This window comes from Cryptomeria japonica, chromosome 7 (assembly GCF_030272615.1).
Source record: "Cryptomeria japonica chromosome 7, Sugi_1.0, whole genome shotgun sequence".
NCBI classification, from domain to species: Eukaryota; Viridiplantae; Streptophyta; class Pinopsida; order Cupressales; family Cupressaceae; genus Cryptomeria; species Cryptomeria japonica.
In genome coordinates, this window is record NC_081411.1 from 435,460,625 (window position 1) to 435,485,332 (window position 24,708).

The 24,708-nt window shown below is 37.5% G+C and overlaps 1 protein-coding gene across 3 annotated transcripts; it reads right to left on the reverse strand.

Moving 5' to 3' along the window:
- Positions 1 to 19,799: 19,799 nt before the first annotated feature.
- Positions 19,800 to 23,721, reverse strand: LOC131030420 (pentatricopeptide repeat-containing protein At2g01740). Of its 3 annotated transcripts, XM_057961252.2 has the most exons (3): positions 20,622 to 23,721; positions 20,286 to 20,433; positions 19,800 to 20,202 (listed from the first exon to the last, which is right to left on the reverse strand). In XM_057961252.2, the coding sequence occupies exon 1, from the start codon at positions 23,543 to 23,545 to the stop codon at positions 21,176 to 21,178; it is 2,370 nt and encodes a 789-aa protein (XP_057817235.1). In that variant the 5' UTR covers positions 23,546 to 23,721; the 3' UTR covers positions 19,800 to 20,202; positions 20,286 to 20,433; positions 20,622 to 21,175. The 3 variants fall into 3 exon arrangements, with proteins under 3 accessions (XP_057817235.1, XP_059065230.1, XP_057817234.1); XM_059209247.1 differs by having other exon boundaries at positions 19,800 to 20,423; XM_057961251.2 differs by having other exon boundaries at positions 19,800 to 20,433.
- Between the last annotated feature and the right edge of the window lie 987 nt (positions 23,722 to 24,708).

Genomic DNA, 24,708 nt, shown 5'->3' on the forward strand with positions numbered 1-24,708 from the left:
TTCGGTGTGTGCATCCTCCTCAATGTAAGCATGCTATATAAGTGGATGAGGGGTTACGTAGTGAAGAGATATGTCTTCCCACGTGGGAAGACACATCTCTTCCCTACGTACCTCTCACCACAGTATATAAACTAGTCACCATTTACTTACCCGATCGAAAGGAGTGCGACTTGTTTGAGAATCGCTTTACCACCCGATACCATGAATGGTGTAACCGTTGGTCAAACGTGATAAGTTAACTTTGGTTTTATTTATCATTAGTTAACGTTAACATATTAGTATATGTAATCAAATTAATATATATATATATATATATCGGAAGCATGAAATAGTACGACCGACGTTACAAAATTAACACTCCCTCTTAACTAGGGAGGACACATTTCATGTTAGAGAAAACATCACAATTCATCCATTGATTGTGAAGAGAGGAGATATCACACCATAGTGATATTCAGAGATATGGTTCAACAATGAATATCAAGTCTCATGATACTCACCATAACTCATAGTTATCAAGTAAGGTATGTGCACTGGCATCAAGTCACATGATGCCTACCATACTGATAATGATTTCATGGCATATCCACGAATATTATGTTCATAATATTCACCATGAAGATCTCTATCATAATTATGGTTTATTTAATGATATCAACCAACAGATATCTACCATAATGTCTCAGAGATATATATACTATCATGACATGTCCACAAATATCGAGTCACATGATATCCATCAAGATAGTTAAATTGATAATTGTAAAATCGTCACCTTACAATATCAATTTGAAACAAGTGTTTATTATTGAAAAGTCGTCACCCTTCAATAATGTTCACAGAAGGCCCATGCAGTCATGGAGTCACACATATGACAAATAAAAGAGTTTACACACTAAACACCTTTAAATATATTAGTATATCAGAATAAATGAAACTATCTCAAAATTAAATAACATTTTCAACCATACCAATTTTATCTCTAAGTGTTCAATCTTGATCCTAGAGAGAGGCTTGGTAAGAATGTCTGCAATCTGATCACCTGTACTAATATAATTCAGTCGGATCACATTCCTTTCTACCATATCTCGAACATAGTGATAAGGAATCTCAATGTGTTTAGACCTGTCCTGAAATACTGGATTCATTGAAAGCTTGATGCAACTTGGATTGTCACAGTAGATGACAGTAGGATTTAAGGGCTGACCAAACAGTCCTAAAAGCAATTTCCGGAGCCATACAGCTTCTCTTGCTCCCATGGAGGCTGCAATGTATTCAGCTTCTGTAAAACTCTGAGCAACTGAAAACTATTTTCTACATATCCATGAGATCATTCCTGATCCTAAACTGAAGCAACATCCTGATGTGCTTTTCCTGTCAACTATGCTTCCAGCCCAATCAGAATCAGTGAATCCATGTAGGTCAAGTTCTACATGTTTATATCTCAAACCAAAACCAATAGTTCCTGGAAGATATCTCAGAATATGCTTTGCAGCAACAAGATGTATTTCCCTGGGTTCACACATGAACTGACTTAGTGCATTTACAGCATAACATATATCAGGTCTTGTGTTTACCAAATACATCAAAGATCTAATAATCTGTCTGTAGAGTGTAAGATCTGCAAACTCAGATTCTGCAGCTGTTTCCTTTAGCTTGTGCAGATTTGTCTCCATAGGTGTGGTAATGGATCTACAATCCAACATTCTAAATCTCTTGAGTATATCAATGGTGTATTTTCCTTGATTAAGGATTAGACCATCTGCCTACTGCCAAACTTCCAATCCAAGGAAGCAGTGAAGAATTCCTAAATCTTTCATATCAAACTCAGAGGCTAATTCTTTCTTACATCGAGAAATACAATTATCCTCTCCTGTGATTAGTAGATCATCAACATAAAGAATAAGAATTAATAATTCACCATTGATTACCTTGTAGTAGAGATTTGGATCTGCTTCATTCTTGAAAAAACCTAATTCCAAGAGATGGTGATCAATTCTTTCATACCATGCTCTGGGGGCTTGTTTCAGTCCATAAAGAGCTTTCTTTAATCTGCAAACATGTGATTCAGCCTTATGAATCACAAAACCTTCAAGTTGCTCCAAATAAACTTCTTCAATCTTACCATTCAGAAAAGCAGTCTTGACATCCATTTGATGGACTTTCCATCCTTTAGATGCTGCAATAGCCAAAACTGCTCGGACAGAAGTGTATCTAGCAACAGGAGCAAATGTCTCTTCATAGTCAATACCTTCTTTCTGTGAGAAACCTCTGGCAACAAACCTTGCTTTGTGCTTCTCAATGCTGCTATCTGTTGCATGTTTGATTTTGAAGAGCCATTTAGAAGATACCACAGATTTGCTTTTAGGCCTAGGCACAATATCCCAGACATCATTTTTCACAATTGACTGATACTCTTCTGACATAGCATCTTTCCAAACTTGATGCTTGAGCGCATCTCCAACACAGGAAGGTTAGGTCTCTTACTTTCTCTGAAGGTCCCGTTTGGAGCAGCATAACTTTCAGCTTCTTGAAGCATCTTTTTAGCCCAAAGTGGTCTCTTCCTAGTTTCGGGATAATTTTCTTCTAAAGGTAAGCCTTGAACTTCATGCTCAGCATCTTCAGGGGTCTCCCTCTGAATCTCAAGGGTGGAATCCTCATCCAAGCTTGTAGGAGGATCTTGGTGTTCTAATTCATTAGAGCTTTTGGACCTCCTAAATGCTATGTCTTCCTCAAAGATGACATCTCTGCTTAGTTCAATTTGTCTTTGACCAGGTATGTATATTTTGTAGGCTTTAGAGGTTTCACTGTACCCAACAAATACTCCTTTCTTTCCAAAAGGTTCTAACTTTGACCTCTTTTCTTTGGGGACATGAATATAGACTGGACACCCAAAGATCCGGAAATGACTTATGTCAGGTTTGTTGCCAGTAAAGGCTTCTTCAAGGATTTTATTGTCAAGAAGAAAATGAGAACATCTATTTTGAATGTACACAGCTGTCCTAGATGCTTCAGCCCAAAATAAGCTTTCTATATTTTGGTCAAACAACATAGCCCTAGCAGCTTCTACTATAGTCCTATTCTTTCTTTCAGCTACCCCATTTTGTTGTGGGTTATAAGGTACAATTAACTCCCTCTTAATCCCCGCATTTATACAATAATCTTTAAACATATCAGAAGTGTATTCCCCCCCATTGTCTGTTCTTAAGGTTATGATTTTCTTACCTGTCATATTTTCTGCAAGAGCTTTGAATTCCTTAAATATAGAAAGGATTTCTTCAGACTCTTTGTACCTCAGAAAATATATCCAAGTCTTTCTAGAATAATCATCTACAAATATTACATAATATAAAAATCCCCCTAATGAGGGTACAGACAAGACATGGGTCCACATAAATCACAATGAACTAATTCTAATACATTTTTGGATTTACTGTTGCTAGAATTAAAAGACCCTTTAGTATTCTTTCCCAAGGCACACTCTTTGCAAGCTCCTTCAGATTTTTGCCTTAGCTTGGGTAAGTCGATCACCATCTTCTCTATCTTAGGTAGGGCATGGAAATGAAGGTGCCCTAATCGTCTATGCCAAAGTTCATTCGAATTTGGAGTCTCATGAATCAAGGCTAGAGGTGGAGTGGTGCAAAGTCTGTAGAGGCTCCTTTGTCTTACTCCAATGGTGTGGGCTTTCTTGATGGTGGAGTTCTTTGGCCAAGCAAGTACCTTTCCTTCCATAAAGGTTAATCTGTAACCCTTATCTTCAAGTGCAGAAACTGAGACAAGGTTTCTCTTTATACTAGGTACAAATAGAACTCCAGTCAACTATAGGGATATGCCTGACTTTAGGTTGATATTGCAGGTTCCTATTCCCATAACTGGATAATTTGAGTCATCACCAATTGTCACTTCTTCATTTGAACTTTCCACAAGTATATCTAGGTGCTCACGAAATCCAATGATGTGTCGAGATGCTCCGTTATCAATCACCCATGTGTTGAAACTGGAGGTTACTTGACTAGAGAGGGCTGAGTAGAAGACTAGCTTCTCGGAATTACTCCCTTTCTTAATTTCTGCCATTGAAGCTTGTTGTTTGATCCTGTCTGGACACTTCATTGCATAGTGCCCATATTGGTCACATCTGAAACATTGTACTTCAGAAATGTCTCTCTTCTTCTTTGAAGACCTCTTCCCATTTGAGTTGTTGTCCCTCTTTCTCGTAAAATTCTTCTTCTTTCCTTTCTTGTGGGAATTAGAGTTTAGAACTTGAATGTCTTCATTACCATTGTTTTGTTTTATTCCTCTTGTGACAAGCCGAGATTCCTCTTGAATGCAATCGGTTTTCAATCTATCAAACTTAGGAAATTTAGAACGAGCACTGATTCCTTGAATGAACGATTCCCATGAGGTAGGAAGTCCATTTAGGGCCATCATAACAAGTTCTTTGTTGTCTACTAGATGTCCAATAGTGGATAGTTGATCCCTAAGCTCAGTGATCCTCAAGAAATAGGATGTAACTGTTTCTCCTTTATTCATCTTTATATGGTGTAGTTGATTCTTTAGGGTGAGAACCCTGCTAGTGTTGTTGATTTCATAAATGTCAGCTAGTGCTTTGAACATCTGAAAGGCCGTCTCATATTTAGAAATGACTGGTACAATGTGGTCTCTTACTGAATCCACAATTATCTTAAGGGCCTTCTCACTGTCCTTGCTCCACTGAATTTTCTCTGTATCATCAGAGGGTTCAAGAATTTCACTTTTGGCATGGGAGTCAATTTTATTTTCTTTCAAAACAAGCATGACCCTGAATTTCCAAGACACAAAATTTCATGCTCCATCTAATCTATCTTCAAACCTAACTCCGATTGCCATTAGGATTATGGGAATGTGATCTTAGCAAGACCTTGGTGAAAGTTTATGAGATCGTTACACAATTTTAATATGATCTTCCTTAACTTCGCTCTGATACCATGTTGAGACATGGACCAGCTAGGACTCGAACCTAGGACCTTCCATACGTTGTTGGAGTGCTCTACCACTGAGCTACTGGCCCCTCTTTGACCAGTCCATCGTCGGTCCGGGTGTGGCTTATTTCTAGCACCAACACCCCCCCTTAAGCCACACCTCTCATGTGCTTGGGGCTCCTAGTCTGGACCTGGCTCTGATACCATGTTAAGTTCTTTCAAAATTTTGTGATCAAAATAGAAGAGATGGAGATATGATCTGAAAGTTGTATTTTATCTGCTATAGCGTGTTTTAAAAATGCACCACACTTATCAATTTCGGTGTGTGCATCCTCCTCAATGTAAGCATGCTATATAAGTGTTTTAAAAATTACACATCTTCCCACGTGGGAAGACACATCTCTTCCCTACATACCTCTCACCACAGTATATAAACTAGTTACCGTTTACTTACCCGATCGGAAGGAGTGCAACTTGTTTGAGAATCGCTTTACCACCCGATACCATGAACGGTGTAACCGTTGGTCAAACGCGATAAGTTAACTTTGGTTTTATTTATCATTAGTTAACGTTAACATATTAGTATACGTAATCAAATTAATATATATATATATATATATATATATCGGAAGCATGAATAGTACAACCGAAGTTACAAAATTAACAATTATTATGTCATTATGATTGGATAAACAGGTTAATATTTATTTTCTCATGTGAATGAAAATGCTTAATGAATGGGAAATGATTGAATAAATAAGTTTGATAATTGATGTTTGTTATGTAAAAGTTATTAATGGTTAAGAATCAACTGACCTATTTTCTTTCATGTGAACAAGTGGATGCAGGATGCGCATTACCCTCAGAAGGGAGAGAGAGTATCATCAAGGAGAGGATTGTAGATACTAGAAATGAGTATTGCCAATAAGTCCTGGGTCCGGTTAACCGAACATACATCTTGAGCATCTTGGCCATGATATAGTAAGGTCCATATCACCCTATTGATGTCAATCCTAAGTCAGTTTGTCACCTTGTACCGTCAAGTAGTCGGTTATCCTATCTCTGAACCTACTCTTTTGTGGTGTTGGATATTTTATTAATGTTTCTCTCTCTCTTTTGTTAATGGTTCAGTATATATATATATATATATATATATATATATATATATATATATATATATATATATATATATATATATATATATATATATATATATATATATATATATATATATATATATATATATATATATCATTATATTCTACTTGGTAATTTCAAAGGCATTATAGCTTATGAATATATTAATACCCACACATGTACGTTGGAAACCGTACGTGTACGGATATTATATCCATTCTTGTTTTATGTTATGGAATAGTAGCACTACATAATGTATGGTGCTTCATGTTGAAGACCACCGACGGTGGACATGGTAGCCACCAACTTGGTGGTCGAGCTTTCTTTTAATTGTTGAACGTTTTGGTTAAAGCAAGGATGAAAAAATCGCCAATAAATCGTATGAATGGCGATTTATCGCGAACTAAAAACCCAAACGATTTAATCTTTGAAAAAATCGGGAACATTTTTATGGAAAAATCGCGCATTTTCAGCGAAAAAATTGCAAGTAAATGCCAGAAAATCGCATTTCAAAAAGTCATTTCGTTTTTTTTTAAACCCTAAAAAGGTCACACAATAGTTTATGTCGTTTTGACATCGAAAGGTGTAGTCATGTGGGAGAAAAAAAATATACTGCGATTTCTGTCACACCAACGCGATCGTATGTCTCCATGGTCTAATGTTTTAGTTTTACTTTGGTATTCGATCAACAAAGAAATCTATTTATGAAGATATCTACTCATGGAAAATAGAGACTGTGTTGTCAGTGATGTAACACGTTACAAAACTCAAATACGATTGTCTAAACAAGCCAAAGATTCCTTGACCATTTAAATGTGTCCAAATTTATCTGCTAAGCAATTTTCAAGCTTCAATTCATTCCTAATAAGAATCTCAAATTTGATTATCTAATACAAGTTCCTGAACTATCTTTATATAATCATGAGTGATGTTTATATAGGTTAGATTTATTTGATTTAAGAAGAAAAATATTATTGATATATTTTTTGTTATCTTATTATTATCACATAATTATCTTTATATTATTGAAATTATTCTTTGAATTAAATTTTCAATTAATCAAAAAATTTAAATTTATTTTATTTTATAAACTTGAATAGTCCCCTTCCTAATGAATCATTGAAGATAGGATATTGCAGCAGCAGCACCATCTACATCAGCACCCACTCAGCAGCAACATTTGACTCAAACTTATTTAGAACTTGAAATTGTTTTTTGGTATATGCAATATGGTATGTGTTTGACTCAAACTATGATTTATATATGATGGAAACCAGTAATATGTTATTGTGTTCTATAATTTTAGTGTATATGTGTATTTTTTTAAGAATATTTTAAGAAATTATATATTTTCAAATGTTCGATAAATTTGCCAATTTTTTCCCGAATTTTTGCCGAGTCCCAATTTTTTTTAAATTTTGAGCCAAAAGAATTATTGCTGATTAAGAGTTTTTCATATTTGGGTTAAAGATGTTGGTGCTTGGCAAGCGCTTCATCGCAAGTTCATTGTTATTTATTTTGCATTTGATGATGTCGTGGGGGTTGCTGTTCTGAACGGGGAGTATTGTTATGTTATTCTGAACGGGGAGTATTGTTATGTTATTTTGTGTTAAGCTTTGAGCTTGGGCTCAATGATACTGCTCTTCCAGGATACATATGTTGTGGTTGTGTTGCTTTGGGAGATACAGTCGAATCTCTATATTCGAGGCTGTTACATTATCATTTGTTGGGCGGGTCTTAGTGTGCTATGAATATAATACTGCATGGATAGTTCTTGATTGGGGAGAGAAACCGAGGTGGTCGTCTCAAGCTGTGGAAGCCTTGAGGCAGATTTCTCTCTATCATTTCCAGGCAAGAGTTGTTACTCTGCTCTATTTTTAATGTTGTTCTGTAACATGCTTTTATCATTGATGATTGTTCGATTCTGCAAGATACATTTGGATACGTATAGTTGATGTATAATCTGCAATCAATATTTTGTTTGAACATGTATTGTATATCCATCGAAAAGAGAATTGGTTTGCAGATTTCCTTCAACATACTAAGTCATAGTATGGCCGGAGGAAACTCTGCAACTCCGTCCCAGCCATGAAACAGATGGATGTGTTTCTCTTGTGGTTGAATTGATTATTATTGTTGAGTTTGAATCCTCTGTTATGGGATCGAGTAAATGTATTCTTGTTGAGTTGCATTGTTTACCTGTAACTGTTTATAGAACAAATCAGATCGTGTTCTTTTAATATGCTGTTCCGTTTGACTTATTGCATAAGACCAAACTTTGTAATTCTGGGTTAAATCTATTCTGTGACTCGAAGGATTGGTAGTAAGCCAACTTGATCAATGTAAAGCATCTTGTTTAGACTTTAACCTGATAAGAATCCATGCTTGAATGCTTAAGTCAATTTCTTACCTAGGAGACTATAGGGAAGTCTCTCTTGAACTAGTTTATACATTACCTATCTGGTAGAGCATTTTGATGGATTTGGACCCATGTGCTTATGCAAGTATGCATACTTTCTTTGTAAGCCAAAAGATTTATTGTTGATTAAGAGTTTTTCATCTTTGGGTTAAAGATGTTGGTGCTTGGCAAACGCTTCATAGCAAGTTCATTGTTATTTATTTTGCATTTGATGATGTCGTGGGTGTTGCTGTTCTGGACGGGGAGTATTGTTATGTTATTCTGTGTTAAGCTTTGAGCTTGGGCTCGATGATACTGCTCTTCAAGGATACGTATGTTGTGGTCGTGTTGCTTTGGGAGATACAGTTGAATCTCTATATTCGAGGTTGTTACATTATCATTTGTTGGGCGATTCTTAGTGTGCTATGAATATAATACTGCATGGGTAGTTGTTGATTGGGGAGAGAAACCGAGGTGGTCCTCTCGAGCTGTGGAAGCCTTGAGGCAGATTTCTCTCTGTCATTTCCAGGCAAGAGTTGTTACTCTGCTCTGTTTTTAATGTTGTTCTATAACATGCTTTTATCATTGATGATTGTTCGATTCTGCAAGATACATTTGGATACTGTTGACGTGTATTTTGTACACTATCAAACACAGAATAAAATACCTAGGGGTACCTTATCCTCTCTTGAGTAACGCCTCTGAATGCTGAAGATATCGCGAGAAAGGATCAATCAGGGTGACTTCAAGGTTCTTCGTTGTAGGATCTCTACGTGTTGGATAAGCACCAATGGTCGTTGTGAATGCTGTTTCTTCAAGGGGCCTTACGTTTTCAAACTGCAGGAACAGAATTTTCCTAAAACTAACAGGTTCTCAAAAAGATCAAAAGATAGGGTTTGCAAGAGATGAACTCTAATCTAATCCTAAGAATGACTCAATGTAGGCTAGACTTGGTAAGATTCTACCAATTTCAGTATTGCCAAGGAATTACAACTCTACTAGAATTGATGCGATCTTCTAAGGTGACTAGTGATTTTTCAAATCATCAAGACACTACCATAAAGGTACATATCAATAGTTTAATAATGATTGAAGGTTCAAGCAATCCAAATATCTCTAGTTGACCACACAAGGCGTCCTTACAATCAGTAAGAAGCTAGTGGTTTGGAACGTGAATCTCACCAAAGATCAAGCCCAACACTTAGTCTTTCAAACTTAAATACTACTTCAACTGAGAATGATTCAAGAAAGCAAACAACCATGAAGATAGCCACAAGAATTGCAATAAAACACCATAACTTCAATATTTTATTGATCTTAAAGCCAAAATGGACAACAATTGCTTGAAATTATTTCTTCAATGCTCAATCTTGCTACAAAATAACTTTCTTCTCTCCAAAAGCTCTAATCTTCTAATTTCTAACTATCCAATCTCTAATATCTAATAACAAAATGAAAATGAGTGAGGGTATATATAGCATCCTCAATTACAATGAACGGCCCAGATCAAAAGAAGATCAACGGCTGAGATTTTGACACCTAAACCCTAATTAGGGTTTGTTACAAAAAGTTCCCTTTTTAGTTGAACATTATTAAATGCATAGCCAAATATTTAATTGGCACAAAAATCTAGGAAACATAGACCAATGATAATTAAGGTGCCACATCATCTACAACAACCTCTCTTCTAGAACCTTATTCCCTTTCCAATGTTCCTTCTTAGCTTATGCAATGAATCTAGACACAATTCCCTCAATCTCAGCAATAGGAATCTCGGGAAGATTCCTCATTCGTTCCTCCAAGTGGATAACCTGATCAAAGTCCTTGAGAAGAGCCGTATCCCATCCAGGTTCGAGTTCTTTGATCTTCTCAATTAGGAGCATAGTAGTGAACATTAGATCCCGTTGCTCATCTGTGATGACATTCTCATCTTTGCAAAAGATGACCTTGACTCTCTCTTCCAACTCTTGAAGGTCCACATCTGTCTCAACTTCGATCCTCCTGCCAAGAATGGTACACAATACTTCAAACACCTTATCCTGAATTGGATGGATGACGACTTCAACTTGATTGCATTTGGTGCTGATGTCCTCAAAAAGAACCTCTTTCATCTGGAGTAGAGTTGACCACTGGAGTAAATTATAAGCTCCTCCATCCATTATCTTTTCTTGTGCTAGGATCTTCCTTGGTGTTTGCCTGATTACTTGCAGAACAGGAATGATAACATCTCTAGTGTGAGCGAAAGCGGCTACCATTATCATTAGGTTGTGGACGATCTCAAGGACCTGGATAGCCCAGTGGATTGTCTGCATCATTCTTGTTGCAAATTCAACGGCAACTGTGTGGGATTTGTCAATCCAAGAGCTCATAAGCTGAACCAAGCTCTTGACTCTTTCTGCCTCGCCAACTGATTCAAGGGGAAGTGCTTGCACAGAAGACACTGCTGGATCCTGACGTCCCAAGGGCTGATTGAGATGGCTAAAGTAACTTCTCCAAGCACCGACCTCTCTCTCAAGCTTTCTATTCTTTTCCATTTCTTCCTTAAGCTTGTCTTTAAGTACTTCAAATGAATCGGTTGCCTCATCCAGTGCCTGCTCAGCAGTGAGTGGACCAAGCTCAAATGTCTCTACATCGTACTCTTCTGCAAGGATTTCACCTTCATACTTGTCCACTACCGGTGTAGCTATCTACAACTTCCTAGACCCTGTCTCATCTCTGATCACTTTCGACATCTTGGTGGCCTTCTTCTTCTCCATTACTTCCTGAGAATTTCCTACAAGGCTCTCTAAGTCAATTACATTATCTTCATCCTCAATCACCATCACCCTTGTCAGTCTCTCCTTCAACCAATCTGGAATGGCAGATCTCGTCTCTCTAACTTGTATTTCCTTAGGCAATGGTTCGTCTTCTCGGAGAGGAGATGTCACTTCATCATCATTCTTCTCTTCATGTAGCTCATTGACTTGGGGGGATTGACTTGATGAATGCTGAGGTGCCTTCCCCTTTTCAGGTTTATCATTCTGTACTATTGACTCCATAGATTCACCACCTTAGGCATCGTCATCTCTTGTCCTTCAACTTGACTTGTCCTTTTCTCATGTCAAGATGATGTACCTGATGAGCGATCTCGATTGGCCTCTTGCTTCTTCTTGGAGGGTTCCCTTTTCTCAAGTCTTTCTTTCCTCTTCGAGCCTCTAGGATGAGAATTGTCTTCACTTGCACTTGCTCCTCCTTCTTCTGGTCTTTCCTCCAAAGTAAAAGTCATTGGTACGTTCTGCTGTCTTAACTTTTGATGTTGTACATCCACCCATCTGCGAGTACATGACAAAACTGGGGCCATCAAAGCTCTTAAGTCTGAGATCTTAGGCTCGTTCCAATCTATCTTCACTGCTTTGTCCTCTCTGTCATAGGATGACTGGAGATGTCTTCCACTGTCTTGAGCTTGATCGGCCACTCTGTAGACTTTGCATTTCCTGATGAAATCTAAAGGTAATCTGGAATGCATCTTTCTTTTCACTTCTAAATCACTTGAGAGATTCATCCAAAAGTCCTCTACCTGAAATTCGTGTCTATACTTCCTACCATATGTCTCTTCTATATACCCATAAGGATCAAAATTCTCCCTCGAGGCAAAGAACGTGAATGAATACAATGCCAACTCCCTCTCTGCATCATCTAAGGCTAGAGCATTAGGACATACCTCAACTGAATTCCCCAATATGATGGGCACGGGAATTCCACTTCTATGCCTGTGTCTGAATGCCTTTGCATAGTCTGCCAACTGCCTAGCCACCTCAAGTAGCACTATCTTGTCTGTCGGATACCTCGGCAACATGTAGGGAGGTGAAGGACACCCTGAACTCTGATATATGTAAACTTTGGAAACTGGATGAACCAAGCACCATACCTCTTTACAAGCTCTTGTGCATCCAGAGACAGTCAGTTGTGAATCCCGCCTTGCAATATCCTAGTGATGTTCATCGTGAAGGTATCATTGACTAACTTGTAGTCGCTTCTTGGTGGATGATGCAAATGAACATAAGAGTCACAAACTCTCACTTCTCCGGGTCCTCTTCCGATCACTCCTCTGTGAGGTAGTCCTGCATATTCGAAACTCCTGATCGAGGCATATATGACGTATGAGCTCATGTGAAATGACTTGGTAGGCTTTAATCTTCTTAACTGCACATCCAAGCAATGGCTAATAATCCTAGCCCAATGAATCGTTCCTTTTCCTTGAACTATCACTTGGATGAAATAGAATATCCACTTCTCAAAATAGAAGGCTTGAGGAGCCCCTGTAACTCGATTGAGCAAAGTTATCAAATCTCTGTACTCCTCCTAGAAGTCGATCCTATGTGGTGTGTTGGGAATCTTGCTCAGGCGAGGACGACTTTTGAGTAACCAATTCTTATTGATGATGCTCAAGCAAGTGTCTGGATCATCTTCATACATTGACCTGGCTCCTTCTAAGCTTTTGTAAATCATATCTTTATGCTCTGGGAGATGGAGAGCTTCACTTATAGCCTCCTCCGAAAGGTATGCCAAAGTGTCCCCTTCCTTGGATACGATCGATCTTGATTGTGAGTCATAATGGCGGGCACACTTGATCATCAGCTCATGGCACTGGACTGCTGGAGGGAAACCGGCTGCCTTGATGATGCCGCTTTCAATTATTCTCTTTGCGATAGGTGATGGCTTTCCAATGTAAGGGACCTCTCGAAACTTCTTCACACTGAAGTTTCCCAAGTTGGTATCTCCAATGTTGCTCCACTTGGACACGATCTTGGTCTCCAACTCTTCGTTTCTCTGATCTTCCTTCATGAGAGCTGGATGACTAGTGGATGCTCCTGCCTTTGGGGTCACCATCTTGACACCTACACAACATTTCATAATGAGTAATATATTTTGCAACGTAGAAATATAGAGTAGAAAGGAAGATAAAAGATATTAATTAGGAAACCTCATGATAAATCTTGAGTTATCATTTCCTAATTAACTACGCAATTTTCAAAAAACTTAAAGTCCAAAATTCAAAACTTCAACATTGGGACTAGGATGATCTCGCCATACCTCCACTTGAGGATTAATTCTAAAAAATGATGCAAAAATAAGGTGAATTTTGGCTAGGCAAAATGTAGATCGAAGTCCACTTTTTAGCAAAAGGCGCCTCCTCTAGTCCTCACAAGCATCAACTCCACCACCTTTAGTCTTCAACACCTAGGACAAATTCGCTCCAACTAGACCAGCTTTCGCACCTTCTTTTGCTCTCCAAATTCGCACTTGAAGTAATGAGTGAATGATGGATTAAACTTAATCAAAACACCCCTAATATATAGGGCGCTCACCGCTTCACTTCCCCATAGGCCGACTTGGCAAAATAGGCCAAAAAATAAATAAAATTGCAAAAACAAGAGGTCGACTTGATAAAATAAATAAAAATAAGCCTCTAAGCGCTCCATTTTTAATTTTAAATTCACAAAAATTAATTTTAAATGCCTTTATAATAAAAATTCGATTTTCTAAGGCTCAAAATTAATTTATTAAATGCCACCATGCTCTTTATTAAATGCCAATTTAATTAATTTTTTCAAATATTTTGAAGTTGGCAATTTTGGCATCTAATGCGATTTGGAGGATATTAACGTTGAAATAAGGTAAAAAATAATGAATGCCAATAACCTCGCCTTGGTCCCTTGGAGAGGGACAGGAGCGCTTTTCTTAATCTAGGCCTTGCATTCCTCATTTTTAATTGCCAACACTTCATCTAGGCATCAAAATGGCATTTCCAATTGGAGTCTTGAGTATAATTCACTTGATCTTTAGAAGGAACGTGCCTTAGGACATTTTCGCCCTGGACCCTGGGTGAGGGACAGGAGCGCCTTTTCACTTTTGTCTTCAATCCTTCATCTTTCATTTGTCGATTCTCGTTGCGGAGTAAGCAATGATCTCTTTCACTTGTTCCATGCATGCCTAACTCGTTTTTGCAAGGCAAAATGAGTGTTCCAAGGATTTTCGCCCTGGTCCCTTGGAGAGGGATAGGAGCGCTTTTTGTATTTTAGGCTAGGATTCTCAAATTTTGAAGTCAAATCTTTGTTCATCATGCTTTAGAAGATCCTTCCCATCTCGCACAACCTTGCCTTAGCATAATCTCGGAGGGAAATTGTTGATTTCATAAAAATCGCCCTGGTCCTTCAGTGAAGGACAGGAGCGCTTTTGAGTTCTTGTGCAAAAATTCTTGATCACATCAACTTCAAATTACCCTCAAGGCGTAGAACATCATATTTCACTCCTTCTTGAGCCTTGGAAACGAAAATAGCATCTCAAAATGTAAGGTAAATGGGCATATTTGGAAATTTCGCCCTAGTCCCTTGGTGAGGGACAGGAGCGCTTTTGCCAATTGTCATCAAAATTTGCAACTCTTGCATCTCAATTCCACCTCAAAGCATTTTAAACATTATTTCAAACTTGCGCCTTGGCCTAGATTTGTCCAAGTTTGGAGAGAAAAGCTAGATAATATGTTTTTCGCCCTGGTCCCTTGGTGAGGGACAAGAGCGCTTTTTGTAAATTCAAGTTTGTCTGTCCTTTGCTAGCCTTCCAAATTATCTTCAATGGGCTAATCATGTCTTCTTCCATTCATTTCGATCACAACACTAGCCTTGTCTTTGCAAGAAATTTACACTTTTTAGAAAATCGCTCTGGACCCTTGGAGAGGGACAGGAGCGCCTTTTTTACTTCATGGTATATTTCCTTGTCTTTTAAACCCTCAATCGCGTCTAAGGCATAAAACATCGTTCGTCCTTCCCATCCAAGTCAAGTTTTGCCATAAAATCTCAAACAAAGAAGAGAAACTTGAAAAAAAACGCCATGGTCCTTCAGTGAGGGACAGGAGCGCCTATTGTCATTTGGGTTGATTTACTCCTTTGCAGACCACTTAAATTATATTCAATGGACAAAACATGCTTCCCTTGACCTCTTCAAATCATAAAATCACTTTAATCTTGCAAAAATAGTGCAAATTTGAAATTCAAGCTCCGGTCCTTCAGTGAGGGACAGGAGCGCTTTTTGCCTTCTAGGCCAAAGTGCATCATTTCCATGCCTTCAAAATCTTCAGAAGCATCAAAACACATCCAATTATCTCTCCTGGAGACCCTGCACAAAACAAAATAGAAAAGTCAATGACAAATATGCATTAAATAACATTTTCGCCCTGGTCCCTTGGAGAGGGACAGGAGCGATTTTATCCTTTCTGGCTAAAATATTCAAAATTTAAGTCTCCAATCACTTCGCAAGGCAGAGTTAGGTCATCTTCAAGGCCAGGAACCAGTTAGCAAGTCCTCTCAAAACAAGAAATTGTACATAGAATAAATTTCGCCCTGGGCCTCCAGTGAAGGACAGGAGCGAAATCTCCGTTTTAGACATCATCTTGCCTCCAAAATTTGATCAAAATTTACCTAGGCAAGAATACACAATTTCATCTTCAAAACACTAACATTTAAACAAAATTTGGATTTTACCCCAAAAAATTCCTGAATCTAGACCTAACCTGAGACCTATCTGACCTTCCTGACAGGCTTACCTTACTTTGACAATCTCAATCCTCGGGAGGACGCTTAATAACTTTCAAAATTTGACTGGACTCAGCTTGAATAATGTCCAAAAGAAACCCCTAAGGTTCAGCCTTAGCCCAGACAACTCACTCACTCAAAACCCTAAAAGCAGAGAGAAGAACAGGCAAAACAAAAGCGAAAAAGAGGGGGTCCCCATTCTAATGGGGCGATGTGTGAAATGGTCACAACAGATACGTATAGCTGATGTATAATCTGCAATCAACATTTTGTTTGAACATGTATTGTATATCCATCAAAAAGAGAATTGGTCTGCAGATTTCCTTCAACATACTAAGTCATAGTATGGCTGGAGGAAACTCTACAACTCCGTCCCAGCCATGAAACAGATGGATGTGTTTCTCTTGTGGTTGAATTGATTATTATTGTTGAGTTTGAATCCTCTGTTAAGGGATCGAGTAAATGTATTCTTGCTGAGTTACATTGTTTACCTGTAACTGTTTATAGAACAAATCAGATCGTGTTCTTTTAATATGCTGTTCCGTTTGTCTTGTTGCATAAGACCAAACTTTGTAATTCTGGGTTAAATCTATTCTGTGACTCGAAGGATTGGTAGTAAGCCAACTTGATCAATGTAAAGCATCTTGTTTAGAATTTAACCTGATAAGAATCCATGCTTGAATGCTTAAGTCAGTTTCTTACCTAGGAGACTATAGGGAAGTCTCTCTTGAACTAGTTTATGCATTACCTATCTGGTAGAGCATTTTGATGGATTTGGACCCATGTGCTTATGAAAGTATGCATACTTTCTTTGTAAGCCAAAAGATTTATTGCTGATTAAGAGTTTTTCATCTTTGGGTTAAAGATGTTGGTGCTTGGCAAGCGCTTCATAGCAAGTTCATTGTTATTTATTTTGCATTTGATGATGTCGTGGGGGTTGCTGTTCTGAACGGGGAGTATTGTTATGTTATTCTGTGTTAAGCTTTGAGCTTGGGCTCGATGATACTGCTCTTCAAGGATACGTATGTTGTGGTCGTGTTGCTTTGGGAGATACAGTCGAATCTCTATATTCGAGGCTGTTACATTATCATTTGTTGGGCGGGTCTTAGTGTGCTATGAATATAATACTGCATGGATAGTTCTTGATTGGGGAGAGAAACCGAGGTGGTCGTCTCGAGCTGTGGAAGCCTTGAGGCAGATTTCTCTCTGTCATTTCCAAGCAAGAGTTGTTACTCTGCTCTGTTTTTAATGTTGTTCTGTAACATGCTTTTATCATTGATGATTGTTCGATTCTGCAAGATACATTTGGATACGTATAGTTGATGTATAATCTGCAATCAATATTTTGTTTGAACATGTATTGTATATCCATCGAAAAGAGAATTGGTTTGCATATTTCCTTCAACATACTAAGTCATAGTATGGCTGGAGGAAACTCTGCAACTCCGTCCCAGCCATGAAACAGATGGATGTGTTTCTCTTGTGATTGAATTGATTATTATTGTTGAGTTTGAATCCTCTGTTATGGGATCGAGTAAATGTATTCTTGCTGAGTTGCATTGTTTACCTGTAACTGTTTATAGAACAAATCAGATCGTGTTCTTTTAATATGCTGTTCCGTTTGTCTTATTGCATAAGACCAAACTTTGTAATTCTGGGTTAAATCTATTCTGTGACTCGAAGGATTGGTAGTAAGCCAACTTGATCAATGTAAAGCATCTTGTTTAGACTTTAACCTGATAAGAATCCATGCTTGAATGCTTAAGTCAGTTTCTTACCTAGGAGAGTATGGGGAAGTCTCTCTTGAACTAGTTTATGCATTACCTATCTGGTAGAGCATTTTGATGGATTTGGACCCATGTGCTTATGCAAGTATGCATACTTTCTTTGTAAGCCGAGTAAGGGTGGTGAACATGGACAGCAGTCAACTTGCTAATTATGAAAACTTTGGCCAAGGTAGTGCAGCAGATTGCTCGCATCTGTCAGTTCATAAGAGTCAGATGCACTACTAGCCAAAGAGTATACAAGTTAGGAGGTACCTTCAGTGTATGACCCGTCAGTAAGCGTGGATTCTAAACACCAGGCTCAGAGGCTCATTGGCACTGTTCCATCTTTTATCTGCTTTCCTCATGAAGGGTCAAGCCCTTCCAATAGGAAGCGGCATGGGGGACTTAGGTCCGTGGTTGGGCGGAAAAGCCCTTGATGATGCTCTCCCTCTCCCTTATGTTTCTGCATTAAGTTTGGCATCGGAAAAATAAAACTTTGTAATCTCTTAACTCTCTCTCTCTATCTACTTTATGTTGTGAAAAATGAAAAAAGTTAGTTAATGTTACCATTCGTTGATATGGTTAGTTACTTTCAGTTATGTTAGTTATTATGATTTCAATTTCAGCTGAACATGTATTAAAATAACAATTTGATTTCTTAGTTTAGAAAAAGTTTATTATATTTCTATTTTAGAAATGTTGGTTGTTACATACATGGTATCTCTAATTTGGTTTTCCCTCTAAATATGACAATAAGGTGATGCATAAGAGTTGGATGAAGGTGGACTCCACAGGTGTGTGGAGTTAAAACTAATTGTAACGATTTCAGGTGTTACAACAAGACCAAAGCTAGATCAAGATCATCATTACTTGCATAAAAAATACATTTGATTGCTAAAATCTATTTTCAGTGGGATTGAAACTATATCAATCAGGTCTAGAATTTCATTCACAGCTTTTGTAGTTCTCATATGCTTGTGCTGATGCCATATTTCTGCCATACCAGTTCTGCCTTTCTGTGATCTATTTTGAAGTAGTTCAATGACACGTCAATTAGTAATTCACTTTTCTGTAGGTATGGTGAAACCATCTCACCAATCAAGTTTTATTCATAAATTTCACATCTAAAAATTGCTTGGCTTTAATCAAATATGCTTTGATATGCGATTGGCTCCTACCCAAAAGCTCTAATACACATTTGATCCAAACAGAGGTGGATCAAATAGATCTAACTCAAGCTTTAATATCAATGCGACAGGCTTCCAATTGACAATTAACTTTATGGAACAAAAATATATATTTTCACGGTTTCCTATTGTAGATTCTTCAAAGGCTCAAAGTTCTGCATTTTCATAGTTTCTTGATCAACATATATTATACAAAGCAACATCTACGAATTCAGTGTGGTAAAATATTGCCATGAATGAGTTGCATAAAGCTCTTATTAAACTTGTCAAAGGCTTCATTACCCAGATACTGAGACCTGTGTGTGACCTGAAACTTCGCTAATAAATAAGTTTATCAGCTCAATTTATTCTAGAACATTACTATGGAGATGCAATACTGCAAAAAAGGACCTCAAAAATCAATTCCCTCTGTATTTCTTGATACTTCTCTAGGATAAAAAACCAAGATAGAAATTAAAAATCCCTAAATCAGAATTTCGTGCTTGTTGACATCAGTAGTCAAACCAAGTCATTCACTTTTATCTTCATGTCAATTAAATCCTGAGGACTTATCAGTGGTATGTGATTGAAACTTCTTTTTCATGCTAAATTTGGCCATGAATCAAACAGCGATAATTTTGGATCAGCAGTTTATAGTTGGTCCGCTTCTATTACAAGATGCAGCTTTGCAAAACAAATTTGAAATATTTGAGAAACGAGCAAATTAAGCAGCCTAGCATGGTATGCAATAGATCAAGTGAACAACACGGAGAAACCAAGATCTAATACTTCTTGAGGTGAATCTAGATAAGAACACAAAATAAATTGGAATAATACGTGGTTCATTTAACATTATGCATTTTTATATCTCCGTGCTCTTTCATTGATGATTTTTACTGGTATCCATGAAATGCTATTCCAGTAACTCCCGTTGTGCCAAATCCACAACATAATAGGAGCAATAACATCCACAAATAGTTCATTTGTAAATGATACAATCAACACGGCAAAAAAGGAAGGATATTCATTTAAACTATGAATCCAATGAAGGAAAAGTAAATGGGCATTAAAATATTTTTCTTGGAATTACATTGCCATCAATTAGAACTACTGGATACAGAGACAATTACATTTCCCGATATGCCTCCAGTGCAGCATGGTGATTGACTCTTGATACAGGCATTCCAGTTCAATGTCAATTGGTGCAAGCTACAGAAGTCACAAACATTGAGATTCTTCAACATGGTTGACAAAATATGGAAATTGGCTCTAACTTCTTGAGAAAGGCGTACCAAATGATATTTGCCACGAAATTGTTTGACTTCAGCAAGTTAACAGTCTGAAGACTTGTGCAATCACTCCAGCTAATAGTCATCGTGTGCATTTGATTGTAGATAACCTGGTTATCCCTAGAAATTGGTTTGTAATCACTGCAATGACCTAGCAGCATCCTAGTTAGAATGCAGAACATCTACAATCGTTTTCTGGAAACCACCATTGACTAATGTTTCCAGTTTCTAGGACAAAATCATATGCAGCATGCATAATGGAAAGAAGCCTTAGATTGAATGAACCATTAAAACATTCAAGTATGAAATTTTGTTAAGTAGCATTTATCTTATACCAACCTTTGTGCCATAGAGATTTCAGAAGTCTTCAAGAGCTTTGTGTCAGTCGCACCATGTTTTAAACATAGATTATGTCCTTAGAAGCAATGTCTATGCTTCCAACAGCCTTCAGAGTCAAGAAAATTGTGTACATGTTGAGTAAAAACCCTGAAAAAGGCATTTCCTGACTTTATTCCTCAATTAAATCAACAGCCGCGGCTTCCAAGAGCTTTCGAGTCAGAAAAAATGTTTACATGTAATGTAATGCCCCCGAAAATGGCATCTTCTGACTTCGATCCTGAGTTGAAATTATTGTTTTTGAAGGCCTTTATGCAGTTTAAAATAGGTTGCAATTATGACATGTGTGTGAATATATATTAGGATAATCACAATTGCGAGCACAAATACTAACCATTTCCTTGATCTGCTCTTGTCAATATCTTGGTTTAGAAAGATCAAAAATTCAAGTTGTGTCACTAAAGAAATATCCGTTTAATGGTCCATTGCTTAGACTTCTGAAATTGTCACAGCTGAGGATCATGTTGTCAAACTTATTCCTCTAAAAAATGGTGGATTTAAAGTGTATCTTTCCCTTTCTTTTCATCATATATGTTAGCAACTTTCTGTTCACTCTCTGCATTGCAGTGATTATCAGCAGGACTGCAAATAGAAATTTCATTTAAGGCAATGCCTCTTTTTTGCATTTCACTCAGCAGTTTGGGAATTTCCTCCATATGCCCTGTTTCAATAAATCCTTTAATTAAGCATTTATAGAAGATAGATTCAGGTTCAATACCCTTCCCAGTCATTTCATCATAGATCAGCATTGCTTCTTGCACAAGGCCTTTATGACTAAGTCCCCATACAAGAGAAGTATATGTATGTAAATCAGGTTCAACACCACTTTCTATCATCTTACTTTTTAGGTCAAAAGCCCCAGGCATATTCCCCTCCTTTACACTTTGAACAATGAAGGCTGTATAAGTATATTTGTCAGGAACCAAACCGTTTTCCAACATTTCTCTCAAAAACAGCTTAGCTTCCTCTAGATTTCCATCTTTACAAAGCCCATCAATGAGTGTTGTGTATATAAGCATATTCGGTTGCATATCTGTGACTTTTTGTCTAAAAATCTCTTTTGCTTCCTCTATTTTGCCTTGCTTGCAAAGTCCATCAATGAGCACAGAAAAAGTAATAAGATCAGGAGCAATACCTCGGGCTAAAAGTTCATTAAAAAGATTGAGAGCATCCTTCATATTGCCTACTTTGAAATAAGCATCAATCAAAGTGGTATAGACAACAACATTAGGGTTCAAACCCCTTTCCATCATTCCACGGACAAATCTTGTGGCTTCTTGTAACTTACCTTGATTGCAATAACCTGATACTACGGCACCATAGGCTGAAACATCTGGTTCAATACCTAGCTCTTGCATTTTATCAAATAATTCCAAGGATTCCTGTTCACGACCCTGATTGAAATGTCCATGAATTAGAACTGTGAATATGAATTTGTTAGGAGTCACATTAATCTCCGACATTTTCCTGAAAAGATCAACGGCTTCCTCTAATTTACCTTGTTTGCATAAACCATCGACTAGAGCACCATATGTGACAATGTTTGGAACTAGACCAGATGCTAGCATTTCATCATAGAGTTTGAGAGCTTCTTTCAGATTGCCCTGTTTACAATTTCCATCAATCAGACAAGTAAAAGTGAACTCATTGGGAGACGGTCCACGTCTTTTCATGTCTTCAAAGACCACATTTGCTGCTAGTGTCCTGTCTTCCTTACAATGCCCATCAATAAGTGAACTGAGTGTAATCACGTTGGGCGAGATTCTCTTATGAGACATGTCATTGAAAAAATCTACTGCTTTCTGCAGTTGCCCATGCTTGCAATGCCCATTAATGAGGGTATTGTAAGTTACAACATCGGGATTACAATTTTTTTCCTTCATTTCATCATAAAATCTAATCGCCTCCTCTAGTTTTCCTTCTCTGCAATAACCATCCACCAATGAATTGTAAGTGACAACATCTGGCTTGCACCCTATTTCTTCCATTTTCCTAAACAAGTCCCTTGCGCTTTTCAAATCACCCTCTTTGCACAAAAAATTAATCACAATATTGTATGAGAAGACGTTGGGTATAACCCCACTTTCCCTCATGTCCAACAAAAACTTTATTACCAAATCCTTTTTGTTTGATCTGCAAAGCCTCTGCAATAGCATATTGCAAGCATAAACAGAAGAAATAATCTTAAACGTTTTCATCCTATAAAAAATATCGGTGGCCTCCTCCACCATCCTAGCTTCTGTATAGACCCTCAAAAGGGAATCAAAGACGCGCGGAGGAGAATTGCAGGCCCTCTGAGTTGCCCTCAACATCTCAAAAAGGTCTGGCTTTGGGTATTTACCTTTTTGTGCCACAAGATTCTTGATAACTTCTTCGGCTTGTGCGTACCTTCTGCTTTTATAGAGGATGTGAGCAAGAATGCAACTTGATTCTGTGGTGTGTTGAAAACCTTGTTGTAGGCTTGCCCACCTAAAGAACTTGAGTGCCAGTGGAGCATCTTCTCTCAACTTCACAAGTACTTGAGACACATAAAGAGGAGCAAGCTTGGATTTCAGCAATGTGGAGGCCCCCAAATCATCCCAACGGTTTTCTCTGGCCATTGCACAGGCATTGTTTATCAATGCATTATCTTCAACATCAACACTGAGTAGGGGCGTCCTACTTTTGCTTGAAAACCCACAAAATCGATGATCCTTAAGCATTGTGGGTGCATGTGTTTTTGATTTAAATAGACATAAATAAGTTAAAAGCTTGCGCCCACTTTGCAAAAGAGGGGTATAAGCATAGAACCGGATATGAATGTGGTAATGAGTTTTGAGAAAACTGCTTACTTGGCTGCTTCTCTCGGCTATCATCACGATAATCATCTTTTGAGCTTCTTCATACTCTTCTTCCCATTCCTGCTGCTGTTTCGGATTATGGTGATGATGCCCTTGCGTTTAAATTCTTCCTCTGTTTCTTCCCGTAACGTTCATACTATATTGGAATGCTCAGATTGCTCTCAAGGACCTCGGATTTATTCAGCAACCTAAATAGGTAAATTGTCTTATAAGTTTGGTCTGAGTTTTTTTAAAAAACACTACATTGTTATTAGAGAAATATATGTAAAGTATGTAGAGATATCTTTTTTGATTCAATTGAAATTGTTAATGAAGGTTTAACTTAAAATATTAGTTTTTTTTATTTTTAAAATAAGTATCGTTTATCTGTCTTCGGATATATAGTGTCGCAGTTTAAACATTTCATTGGTGAAGTGGCCATCAAGGTTCAAATCTTTGCTAGGTCATTGTGCTTGTGCTCCCAAGACCTTGTGCCTTCGTTGGACCATTGTGCTCGTGGATTTGAACCTTTATCCAAAAAAAAAAAAGGGTTATCACTTATCTAAATACTTTTAAATTTGAAGGATGAAAATCAAATATAAGAAATATAAGAAATATGAAATTTAAATTTATTGAAAAGGGTTTTTTGTTAATATCTCTAAATTTGACATCATATTGCTCTTCATTCTTCACTATGTTTAATTCTTTTGCTAAACTCTCATAATACGTTTTGTCACTTCTTTTAAAGTGGTAACCTATGTGAAATCAATATAGTCTTGCAACCTTCACCACAAATATATTTTATCATAATTGTCATATTGAGGCCATTAATAAATTAATAAAATGATACAAGAGATTTTTCCCAAATTCTATCCCAAACTTATTACTTTTAGAAATTGGAAATGAAATATTCCTAGAAAATTGTTTGTTGTTTTATATCACCCATCCTCACTAATTCCAAATGGTTAAATTTAAACATCTCCTACCCATTCATGGGCCTAGGCAGGATGATCTGTCTTCTTTGCCTCTTGATGAACAAAATATGGCGAAGTGGGAACCCCCAGGCGAAGGTTGGGTTAAGGCGAATTTTGATGGATCTTCTAAAGGCAATATGAGTGTCTCAGGGGTAGGGGTGGTTTTTAGAGATTGGAAAGGAAACATATTAGCCTTGGCCCTTGGGTGCTCAAAGGCTAAGTAGGGGGACAAATAAC